Source organism: Urocitellus parryii, chromosome 4 (assembly GCF_045843805.1).
Source record: "Urocitellus parryii isolate mUroPar1 chromosome 4, mUroPar1.hap1, whole genome shotgun sequence".
In the NCBI taxonomy this organism is placed as follows: Eukaryota; Metazoa; Chordata; class Mammalia; order Rodentia; family Sciuridae; genus Urocitellus; species Urocitellus parryii.
The window spans coordinates 41072347-41085082 of record NC_135534.1 but is presented as its reverse complement, the minus strand read 5'-3'; the positions used below and the strand labels follow the sequence as shown (position 1 = coordinate 41085082).

General features: G+C 36.3%; 1 protein-coding gene across 1 annotated transcript; it reads right to left on the bottom strand.

The window, feature by feature from the left end:
* Positions 1–804: 804 nt before the first annotated feature.
* Positions 805–2174, bottom strand: LOC113179492 (zinc finger and SCAN domain-containing protein 26). The gene is given in 6 exon segments (XM_077797250.1): positions 805–953; positions 956–995; positions 997–1467; positions 1503–1810; positions 1813–2009; positions 2011–2174. Coding segments are annotated over 6 exon segments (1329 nt in total).
* Between the last annotated feature and the right edge of the window lie 10562 nt (positions 2175–12736).

Sequence of the window (12736 nt, the reverse complement as noted above, 5' to 3'; positions counted from 1 at the left end):
AGACTTAGATTTTAATAAGTCACAAAATAGCCCATATTTTTCCCATAATAAAAGTTATTTTTAGCTTATAAGGAGTCATGGGAAGTAGGTTAATAACACCAGTTTTGTACAATAACCACCATTATCATAGGACCAAATAGTCTTTAAATAAATACTCAAAAAATGTTTATTATCTAATTAGAAAATAATCAAAGATCTATTTTTATTCTAGAATTCCCATTAAAAAATAAAACTTTTCAAATAACTGCCTATATCATAGTCTACTAAATGAAGAAGTCCTGCTTCAATATTAAGGACAAACATGTATTCTCTTTCACGTAATTGGTTTTACTAAAATGTTTTTTCTTGGAGTAAAATAAAAACAACAACAACAACAAAATTTAAGATCCAAGATATCTTTTTTTTAACTTCCAAAGATCATTAGTTTTATAGGAGTCTGTTGCTATATCATTTGCAAAAATATCAACCTGCCCTTGTTCAGCACAAGTCTGTAAATCAGTGAACATTTGATTTGCTGCTAATTTCAAAGACCTCATTCAGTGATGAGGCTATTTCTTGGCGATACATGATCATTCATTTAACACATTAAAAATTCTGAAAGTCTTGTAATGAACAGTTTTGTTAACTCTGACCTCACTGTACTGTCTAGGGTGAAATTATTGGGATCCAAAACAAACTTCAATGAAAGCAAAGGATAGGGCATGGAGGCAAACAGCTTCTAACTAGCCCCTAAGAATTCTAATGTGGGCCAGAATAACTTCTCCTAAATTGCTGTTTGCTTGTCAGTGTATACTTTCTGATATTCTACAAGGAGAGAACACCTCTTCTAGCTAGTTTGCCTTTGTCGTGATGTCTCCGATGATGAAAGACACCTGACTTCTGTTGGAAGGCTTCTCCACACTCATTACACTCATAGGGCTTTTCTTTATTGTGGATGCTTATATGCTCGTTGGGTTAAGTTGGAATGCTTTCTGGCATATGTTACATTTGAAAGGTCTTTTCTCCAGTATGAATCCTGTGATGTTGAATAAGGTGTGAGGTCAAACTGAAGGCTTTCCCACACTTATTAGACTGATGGCCTTTGGAGTGACTGTGGATTCTCTGATGGTGTGTGAGGAGCAAGGCCTGACTAAAAGTTTTTCCACATTCCTTATACTCACAGAGTTCCTCCAGACTTTGATATCTCTAGTGTCGATTAAGGTGAAAGTTGTACCTAAAGTTCTTTGCACAATGGATACATAGATAAGGTTTCTCTCCAGTATGGATTCTGAGATGTTCCAAAAGGCCTGCATTCTGGCTAAACCGTTTTCCATGCTCTATGCACTGATAAGCTTTCTTGCCAAGATGAATTGTCTGATGTTTGATGAGATGTGAAGTACTCTGAAAGACTTTCCCTCATTTGTGGAACTGATGACCTTTCTCTCTAGAAAGAATTTTCTGAGGTCCAGTAAGAGCTGAACTCTGACACTCTTCATATTCACCGAGCTTAGCTTCTTTCTCACGTGTACCATTGTATCTTCAATCAAGTCTGAATGCTGGATAAATCCTTCCCTAAACTCTGAGCATTTGAAGTCAGTCTTCTCCTTGGGCTTTGCCTGTTCCCTTCCCAAATCAGAGTCTTCATAAGGAGTCTCTATAGGTTCAGATATATTCCTAGATGATTCCAATCTTCCACAGGAGTCTGTCACCAAAACAAGATTCCCATTCTCAAGTTTTGTATCTTCACCCTTCTCTTTCTCAGGTTTTTGAACTTCATGCTTGGGCAAGACCTGCTGCTCTTACACTCTTTTCAGATGGGCTTTTCCTTCTACAGGAATTTTTTATTTCTTTGCCTGGTTTGGGTCTCCTCTTGTCCTGTTTCTCCATGCTCCTGCTCTAAATCCTCCAGTACAGCAACCAGGTCTTCCCCACTCTCTGGGTGATGGTCTTGCACTTGGGCCTGGGACTCATTGAGCAGGATGACTGGGAACTGCTGGAGTACCAGCAGCTCCAGGATCTGTTCTTGGTGTGGGTCTCAGGCTCAGCCACTGTTAGCAGATCTTGAATAGTTGGCTCAAAGTCTCTCAAGGTTCTATGATTTCTGTACTGCAAAACTGCCTGGATTATTTGCAAAATGGTTTCTGTCCAAGGCCTTTCTTGTTTCCTTGCAGTTTGAACCTATATGTGGTCACCATCCCCTACTTCAGACTGCTTTGGAGAATTTTCTTTTGACTATATCCTCAGGAATACTCAGACCAAAGGCTGCAGGGGCAGCCAGCAGCTCTGGAACACATTGTTAAGTTTTTCACAGAGATCAGCTCTCACTCCCCAGTGCAGTTTCATCTCCCAAGATCCTGGATATCTTTATGTGGCATTAACTATGCAGATACTTTCATGAATCTGTATCTTCCCCTTTGAACAGATCCTCATATTGATCGGCAAGTATCCTCAATTAACTGACAACATGAAATTGGGAATTGGGAAAACAGGATCAGGATGTAACGATATAAGGGTAGATATTTGTGAATCATCCTGTTGAGAGGTAACCTGAGTGTAAACAGAATACATTTGCCATACCAGGAGGAAGGAGTCAAGCATCCTATAAAAAGGGCTGATGCAGAGATCTGGATGGCACCATCTGGGTTCCTAATGCTATCACAAAGTCATCATGGTTGCGTTGTCTTTTGTTTTTAATTTTGACAAGGAAGAAGTGTGGTTGAGACTCTTCTACTTTGTATGCACAAGTGAATTTTTTCTCAATGAAACTGTCAAAGAGTATGAGAAAAGCATGCATTTCTGTCTCAAGCGCCCCCTACTTTCGGTGCAGTGATGAGATTCTCTAAGTGTATGGTAACCAGGAAAAACAAATAAACAAAAAGCACAACATTATATTCTACAAAACTTTATTACATTTCAATAAAGAAAGTGAAAATGAAGAAATACAGCTTCACCAAGCCATTTGAGGCTCATATGATTAGTTCTGATTAATCAATAATTTAGTTTTTACCCTCTCACATGAGGTATTGGGAACTAAGAAACAGATAAGTGCTATTTGGGCATATTTTCTTATAACTATTGCGTTGCCTTTCTGTAGACTAGCATCCAAATTTGTAATTAATATAAATTTGAAATATAAAATTTTATAAATAAATGTAGCAGAGATACTACTATCCTGTACAATAGAAAAAATAATCCTAGAAATAATGAAGTATGCTTCTTACATGGAAAAATCCTATTAGTAATTTAAAATGTGAAAATTCTTAGTTTAAATATCTTTCAGACATTTCTTTGCATCAAAGAAAAAATATTCTCAATACATAAAATGTTCATTTTTTATCAGAAGAATAATTTTTTCTAAATGTATTCAATATAGATTAGAAATAATACTATATTTTTGAGATTTCCTTTCTAAGAATCAATATAATTCTTAAATAAAAATGAATTCATTGAAATACATATAACAATGGTTTTTCAAAGGATAAAATAAGCCTTGCCTATGGGAAGTGAAGGAGAATCTATTAGTTAAATTGTTCTTAAAATAAAATTACATATATTTGAATAGCATAAATTAATTATGAGTGTTATATAAAATAAATTATTAAAATATTGAAATTTTATAAGCAAATACATCTAAGAATAGAAGACATGTCTTCAAATAATGGATTAGGAATGGATGAAATTGATTTGAAAATAAACACCATATCCTTAAAGAAGAATAGGAAAAAAATTTATTTATTGCTTTCAATGAATTCAGCGTTGACCTAAGCATTTGCATATAGTACTTCAAATTAAATCACTTTGAATTTTGTAAATTTTAACCAGTTCTACCATCTTTGAAACTAACACAGTTGATAGGTATTGATAGACTTATTTGATGATTATTTTCAATTTAGTGGTGTTCACATCCTCTCTCTGATTTTTAAAATCTTTCTTTCTTTATTTATTTTTGGTACTGGGGATCAAACTTGGTGCTTTACTACTAAACCAAATCCCCTTTCTTCCTTCCTTCCTTCCTTCCTTCCTTCCTTCCTTCCTTCCTTCCTTCCTTCCTTCCTTCCTTCCTTCCTTTCTTTCCACAATCTCTTCTTAAGTTTCTGAGGCTGGACTAAAACTTGTGATCCTCCTGCCTTCTGAGTTGCTGGGATTATAGACCAGTGCCACTGTGCCTGGCTGTCTCTGATTTTTCTGACTTTAGGCAAATCTTTTATTCCTTTTATTGAGTTCTTACAACTTCTTTCTGAAATTAAATTTACTGTATATAAATTGTAGTCCTCAGCACATAGTTCTGTATTTTACATCACTGCACAGTGTTCTTCCGTAAATGTGTGATGGCCAACACCAGAGTCCATCCTCAGGAAGCATTCTGCAGGTATGTGTTCTCTGAGGTTCCTGAGCTTCTACCAGTTTATTGGTAACATGTGCTACTCTGAATCTTTCCTCTCTCCACATCACAATGTTACTTTTTTTTGGTCATTTTATCCCCCAAGACTTTCAATTCTAGAATAATCTGTTCAGAACAGATGTCATTTTTTTGAATACACAATTAATCCAATCCATTTATTGGGATGCTTCTACATGCAATGCAAATGCTGTCAGTGATAGGGGATTCCAGAAGACAGAATTCCATCTGAAACATCTTACCTTTTTATGTATTACGAATAACTCATTTCCAAGTAAAAATTTAGAGTAGTTTTAATTATGTACTTTGTGTCAGGCTATGTTGTGGTAATATGAGTGTAGGAGACTGGCACCATTTTATACATGAGGTAATTGAGATTTAAATAAGCAGCCTAAAATGGCATTGCTATTAAATACAACAGAGGCAGATTGCTTGATTCCACAATTATACTTTAAATTTCCCCACAATGTGACTTTTCCAAAGTGAGGCAAGAATATCTCAATTGCCACAGATGGGATACATTCAATAGTTTTCAGAAAAAAATAAATAAATAACAGATAAAAGTAAGAAAGTAGTCCATAACATCAGTAACACAATGCAAATGGAAATAATATCTCTATAAAACTATCTATTTACATTATATATATATACACATACACATCTATGCATATTTACAGTATGTGTACATAAATATACCTATGACTATTGGTATAGTGATGAAAACAGTTTCTGATTTAACTAGCCTTATTCTGACTCTTCCCATTAATAACCGTGTGATTTTGGCACTCTGAAAATAATAATGGAAAAGCTTTGTAATCATCCTGAAGATTAAATGAAATAATACGTATAAAGTGTTTGGGATAATCCTTAATATATATTAGAAGCTCAGTAAATATTTATGGATAAATGAGTAAATATATATTTTTAATTTTAGACAATCTTCTCTATTAATATATTTATTTTTTCCTTTATATTTTTATATTTTCAAAAGTATTTGTTGCTTTTTAAATACAAGAATACAAAGTTTACTTATCTGCATCTTTACATAAAAGCTAGCTTTCCGAATTAAGCAAGTACTGCTAGGAAGGGCTAATTCATTTTACTTTTTTAACAAAACTTCAAGGAATTTGTCTTTTAAAAAATCAAGTTTATTTCTCAAGTAATGAGTATCTATAGTAAGATGATCATAGCAAAGGTCTTTGTGAATTCTTAATATTTTTGAAAACATTTGTTATAGAGTTAAAATTAGAATTTGGTTTAGTGTAAAACAGTATCTGGCAATAAAAAGTAGAAAGATTTGTCCATATGGAGAGATATTTGAATTAGTAAAGGCATGGATGTGAACCAGTTCAGGAGAGGACCCTTCCTGTAATAGGCAGTAATACATGGGGTACTAGACAGTACTTAGTGTCCTTGCAGGAAGATAGAGTGGGCCCAGAATGTCAAGGCCACACACAGTGCTATGATTTATCATAGATAAATGCTATTATGAAACTAAGTTTAGTGTCAGGCTTCAAGCAAACAAGTAATATTTGAGAAGGCTATGTAAAACGAGCAGGTGATATGTGCTTGGCAAGAAAAGGAGCCTCCCTGTTCTGGGTGCTGAGCCTCCCTTCCAAGGCTCTTTCCTTAAGATTCAGGCATGAGCTGCTCTGTCTGGGCATCTCATGAGCTGCCACTGATTCAGTTCGCAGGGCTGGACATGGTTCTCTTACTGTTGCCACCCACATTAAAGTCTTTCTGTCACTGCTTTTCTGACTGGTCTCATCACATTTACAGAGCTATGTGTTTTCCAAAAGGAAGCCATTGTTACAGAAGGAAAAAAATAGATATATTTTTTTTCCATGACAGAATGATATCAGCAAAACTGATGCTCCAGGAACAAATTGTATAAACTGTGCCTCTAAAGTGTTTTGTTGTTCTACCTCAAAGTTCAAACAGGGGAAGCATGCTTCAAAAGATTGTCAACCAGAAAACAACAATATTCTAATTTATATATATATATATATATATATATATATATATATATATATATATATATATAATGAATTTCAGTTTTATAAATATTACAGGAAATTTTCTAGGAATCAGAGGGAAATGAGATGCTAGGTGTTAATATCTTAATTAAAGTATATTAAACATGCATGGATTGAAAAAATGATATATTAATTCCAATTTGTATCTTTCTTGGATTTTTTTGTCAATATGCTTATTAATATGTCATTTGCACAAATCACTCAAAGGTTCAAAGCAAATCAGATGATATAAAACTACGGTTTAAGAGAACTGGGATTATTTTTGAGGAAGGAAGAAAGAAAATGTGGAAAAATAATGATTCCTAAAATGTTAGCAATAGAGACCAGGGACCACTACTAACCTTTCATTTCTAACATGGTTCCTGACTCTAAAAGGCAGTGACGGTTTTGATATGGTATAATTTACTCTCCCAAAAGGTGTACACTGGGAACAAAGATGGATGCAATATATATTCTGCCCTTGAAAAAAATTCCAATCTAGAAAATCTTATGTAAAATGTTACATATAATAAGAATGGAATTTGGTCATTGTTGTTATTCATTTTGATATGCTTATAACTGGTTACAGATGAAATATTTTATGTATATATCCAGTATTTACAAGGAAAATATTATATAAACACTGTTTATTTTGTAGTCTAGCTAAAAACTAAAGTCATTTTGACATGCTTGAACTAAAAATTCTCGGCCATTTTGCCGCAGTCTGGCTGGGCACAAATCACGAGCCACTGAAGCAAGAACAGACTTTATTTTTTTACTGCAAGAAAAAAACCTCACACACGCTCCTGGGGAATCCTCCCGAAAAGCCACGAGGCTCCTGCAGGAACTCCCCACCGGAAATATCTCCCCGGGAAATCCCTCCTCCTGCACTTCGCCAACCAATGGGAACTCCCGGGGAATCCCTGTGAGAACTAAAAATAGCGCGAGAACTCAAAAATAGCGCTAGAACTCAAAAGTAGCGGCAGAGGCGGATATTAACGCCTTGCCTGTCAATCAATACTGTTGGCAAAATGCCAGGGGCCATACAGACTCCGCTGTGGCTCTCAGCACCATTTTATAGATTTCCCAGAGTGCTTGTGTGCCTATGTTCCTCAGAAAAATGAAACACCCTCCATCTTTATATTGTTGTTTTCTTTTTTTGAGAAAAACATTTAAAGCACTAACAGTTTCTCAGTATCTACTTAGGCACTATCAGGCACTGTGCTAGGAAATTTGTAAGTATTGTATTATACGATGTAATCTTCATAGCAGTCCCAAGGTTTTATTATGCCCAGTGTGTACCTGTGCAGGAGTAGAACATTAAACATCCAATTGTCCCCAGTGGGGTTGTAACATTAGTCATAAAGAAGACTTGTTGCAAGGATAATGGGGCAAATAAGAAAGGGCATTTCTGGTCCCCAAGCATAAAGGTTGTAAATTGACACTATTGGGAATGGTTCTCAACACCTTCATTTAGGAATGACATTGAAATTTGCTTTCATTCAATACCAATGGTATTCATAATACTAAGAATGCAAAAAGGCATTGTTATGATGGTTGCTGTAGCTATTCATGGGCCAAGAAGTTAACTTAATTTTCAAAAATCTAATTCCTTATGTCTGACCTCTAGGAAAATGAATTTGCCTTTGAGGTTGTGCTATAGTAACATCTCATAGATCAGTACCTAAGGGGATCAATCTGGGCCAACCAATTCAGTTTGAAATCAAGTCAGTAAATGAGTTGAGGGTTGTGTCAAAGTCAATGTTCTGCCTTGATCCTTTATTCTGAAGGATCTCTAAGAATATCTTCCACATATAGTTATTGTTGTCCCTTTAGTAACTACAGATAAAATACATACAATACACATATATAAAATACTTTTATATGTATACTTGTATTTATATATATACTACTGAAATAATTTATGTCGATTTAGGGGGATTAAAATAAGTCTTTAATATTGGAAATATATATATTTCCCTCCCATGGTGTTCAGGGGAAAGAGTAAGTAAATGTTCAATGAATAGGAAGACAGAAAATGCATTTCTGAATTATCTTGGTAAATTGCCTCAAGAATAAAATACTCCAAATCTAGGATGGAAAAATTACTGTGGATGGATCAGTTTCTATGGGTATGCCACACCTATGGGTACAAATGCCACACTAACCAAGCAATCCACTAAGACCAGTGAACTCTGTTCTAAGGCCAAGTTGTCTGCTAACTACCCTGCACTAACCTATCAAATGGAAGCTTCCTCTTCACTGTGCTACCATGTTATATTGAGAGTGTCTCCATGTTATATTGAGAGTGGCTTCCCACAGCCACAAGAACCAGCACCATTGCATGGGTGCATACACAGTCCCAATGCAGCTGGCACTTATACAAGCTGAAATGTGACTCTGTCCCAGGACAGTTTTCTTCCTGGTGCCTGAGCAAATCTAGAGTCTCTGTCTGTGATCACGGGCCTGGAGATAACTCTGCTGCCCCCAATGAAGTTAGGGTCAGGTGGTAGAACTGATGATTTAACCTCCAAGACTGATACAAATCTGGGTAGTACCAGGCTCTCAAAGCTCAAGGAACTTACACAACCTTGGGAGTAGGCATATCCTGAGCCCAATGCAACACTGGCAATGATGTTGGCATATGTAGAGTTTGACCCACGAGCACATAATTTTCTGCTTTATGGTGGGGGCAGTCTCGGAGGTTCTGTCTACAAGATCTAGCCTGAGTACAGTGTTGCAGAGTCTCACCACAGGAGACCTGGCACCAAGGTACAAGGCAAAGCTAGCTTTCGTAACTTCCATCCCAGAAACTTTAACCAAATTTCATATATAAAACACATAATTAGGGTTGGGGATGTGGCTCAAGCGGTAGCTCGCTCGTCTGGCATGTGTTCGATCCTCAGCACCACATACCAACAAAGATGTTGTGTCCGCCGAGAACTAAATAAATAAATATTAAAAAAAAATTCTCTCTCTCTCTCTCCTCTCTCACTCTCTCTTTAAAAAAAAACACATAATTATTGAAACAAAATAAAATGCACAGTGGAATAAGCAAACTAAATTGAACACACTTATCATCTGTTTTACTTTATGTTTTGTTAACTTGTTCATGCATTTCCTTATATCTGGTATAAGTAGCTATTGTTATTGATCTTGCAATAAGCAAGAAGAGAAATCAGTAACAAGATTGATTTTGGGGTTATTCAGTCCCAATTAACCAAGGAAAGAAATTAATGGCTCAATAGTTTTGGACAACACTTTGGAAAGCTGATTTAATTTCATATTTGTCACTTAAGTGAAGCTATTCAGAGTTCTACTTTGAACCCTAGCGGCAACTTTCCAGCTCTTGCTAAATCATCTCTACTGCTTAAAAAGGGTCCATATTTATGGTCTAAATATGAGATGTCCCCCAAAAGATCAGGAGCCAGAGTAGCAATGTTTAGAGGTGAGATTATTAGATTATGAGAATTGTAACCTAATCAGTGCATTAATCTATTTGGTGGTTTAATAATTTGAATGAATCCCTGGGTGGTAACTATAGGCAAGTGGGGGTATGGCTGGAGGAAGTAGGTCATTGCAGATGTCCCTACTGTAATTTATTTGAGGACTTTAATTTATTCCTTTCTCTCTGCTTCCTGGATGCCATGGGCTGAGGAACTTCCCTCCACCACACCATATATTCTGTCATGATGTGCTGTTTCTCATCAGGACCTGGCCAACCACAGATAGAAACTCTGAACCCATGAGCCAAAATAAACTTTTTCTCTGCTAATTTGTTCTTGTCAGGTATTTTGGTCACGGCCAATAAAAACCTAATACCGCAGTTAACATTTTTACTCTTTATGGCTGGATGAGCCCATTCATCAATAGCAAAGTCATGTCATCATGCTATTCAGTGCACAATAGGGTCCCTCCATTTTTTGCTTAATTTTAGCTCAGTATACTTAGTGACAAGCTGTGCATTTCAGAATAGCACCTATTTATCAGCATCTGCACTCAGCACCTGTGAAATCTATAGACATTTCTTCTTCAGTGCGTGGTTTTTAAATAAAAGCAGTATAATAGAGTTCTTGGAGATATGCTGAACTCCACTGTCTATTCTCCATTTATAGAAATGCTTTCATTAAAAGCACTTCTTTTATATTTTCATAACTTCTGATGAGTAGAAATGCAAATTGGATACTTGAAGGAACATAAAGATAATTTAAAACTTTAAGTATGTTTTAGTTAAGTCCAAAGCAAATTGTCCTTGTCAACAATTACCTTCTTAAAAATCAAATAAAGTTGATTGTAATCCTTATATCAGTTTAGGAATGAATCCAGAAGGGGAGTATTATTATATTCTTACTTTTAATAATTAAAAAAACTGTGGCTTAAGGATGTTAAATACAGTACCCAAGGGAATTGCGCTACTAAGTGTTGGAGCTGGGATTTGAACTTGGGTTTTCCCTCTTGAGGCCCCGGGCATAGAGCCAGTTATACATATGGTCTCTCTAAAAGGGAGAAGTGAACTCAATAGGCTCAAATAGCATGTCTCTGAACTGCAGGTTTCATATTTCCCCCAGCATCAATAGGTACTAATACAGATGTGCCTCGATTGACTATTCCTTCACAATCTATGAAGCTGTGTAATATATTAAACCAGGCGCAAGCTTTGATCCCAGCAAGCCTTAATACCAGCAGCTCAGGAAGCTGAGGCAGGAAGATTATGAGTTCAAAGCCAGCCTCAGCAATGTCCAGGTTCTGAGCAACTCAGTGAGACTCTGTCTCTAAATAAAATACAAAATAGGACTGGGTATGTGGCTCAGCAGTTTGAGTGCCTCTGAATTTAAACCCCAGTATCCACCCCTGCCCCCAAAATAAAAGGCTTAAAAGTTAGCAGTGGGGAGAGTGAAATATCATATATTTAGTTTTGGTAACTTTTCTGACCTCTTTTCTTTTAATCCTCATCACTAAGATAGTAAAATAACAAATTTAACTTTAAGTAGTAATGTTTTCTACTTAAAATGTTCCCTGTGGTTTGCCTAGGCCCTTAGAATAAGCTTCTATCTCCGAGATTATGGCTTATAGGGTACAACACAGTCTGTTGTCTGCTTCTATTTTCAGCCTCATGACATTACAATTCCCTTCTTCTTCTTTATTCTAACTACACTCACTTTCTTTCAGTTTCTTGAACACACCACATCCATTCCATCTTTGCACCTGCAGTTACTTCTGCCAAAAGCCTTCTTTTCCTGAATTTTAAAATATGACTCCTCATTACTTTGTTCTCAACTATATTCACATCTCCTTGAAGAGACCTTCTGACCAACTACTATGAAGGGATCCAGCTTCATTTACAATATGTTGTTATAGGGGCAGACCAGGCAATGCACCAAAGATAATAGGAAACAGTTTTATTTGGCTGCAGCCAGGTTCAGAGGTCATAGCTTATGTTGTAATCAATTAATCCCCTGAACCCCGAGTTCAGGTAGTTTCAGAGTTTTATACCCACCATGTAAGGGGAGGGGTTCAGAAGTTCACAGTCTGCAGAAGTTCACATAAAAGCAGCTTTTTCTTCCACTGTTCTGGGCAAGTTGACCCTTCAAGGACAACACCTGAGAAGGGGGGAGCTTCTTCTCCCCTTTCTTTTCTTCCTCTGCCAGCTGTTACCATGGAGCCCAATTGGTACCTTCTCTTATCTTAGAAATGTAGACATCTCTGTGAAGCCCCAGCTCAAGGCCAGAGGCCTTGTTTACACATTTCTACAAACTACTATCCTGGATACATGTTTGTGAAAAACTAGTAAGGGGGTGTTCAGCATGTGGAGTGCTGATTTCTTCCCAGCCAATGGCCAAGTAAACAAGGCAACACAAAAATTGAAAGTTTATCAACACTGAACTCTTTTGTAGACTCTTTTGCTGATAGTCCTAAAATCGGTCATGGTGAAGATTTCTGGAGAAGCCCAGTTAAGACTTTTCTGTGGAGAAAGGGGGTGCCACTATAATGTGACCCTTAAAGCTCTTGATATTGTAGAATGATCTGGCTTATTTATTTATTTTTATTCCTTTTCTTATCAGACTAGAGCATGTGTTCCAAAAGTATAGCAATTTTTGACTATCTTTGGTTTGCTGCTGCTGTGTCTCTCACTCAGAATAGTGTCTGACACAAAGTAATACTCAACAAACCTTTGTTAAATAAACATTTGGTATCTTTGTTAAATAAAAATTGCCCCTTAAAAATAAAACTGAGTAGAAACTTTGAAGAATAAATGGTGTAGTAGTTACACATTTAGGCTTGGGATGGCAAATTTGTGGATTTTAAACCTGTTTTGCCATTAAACATGTGACTTTGCACAAAT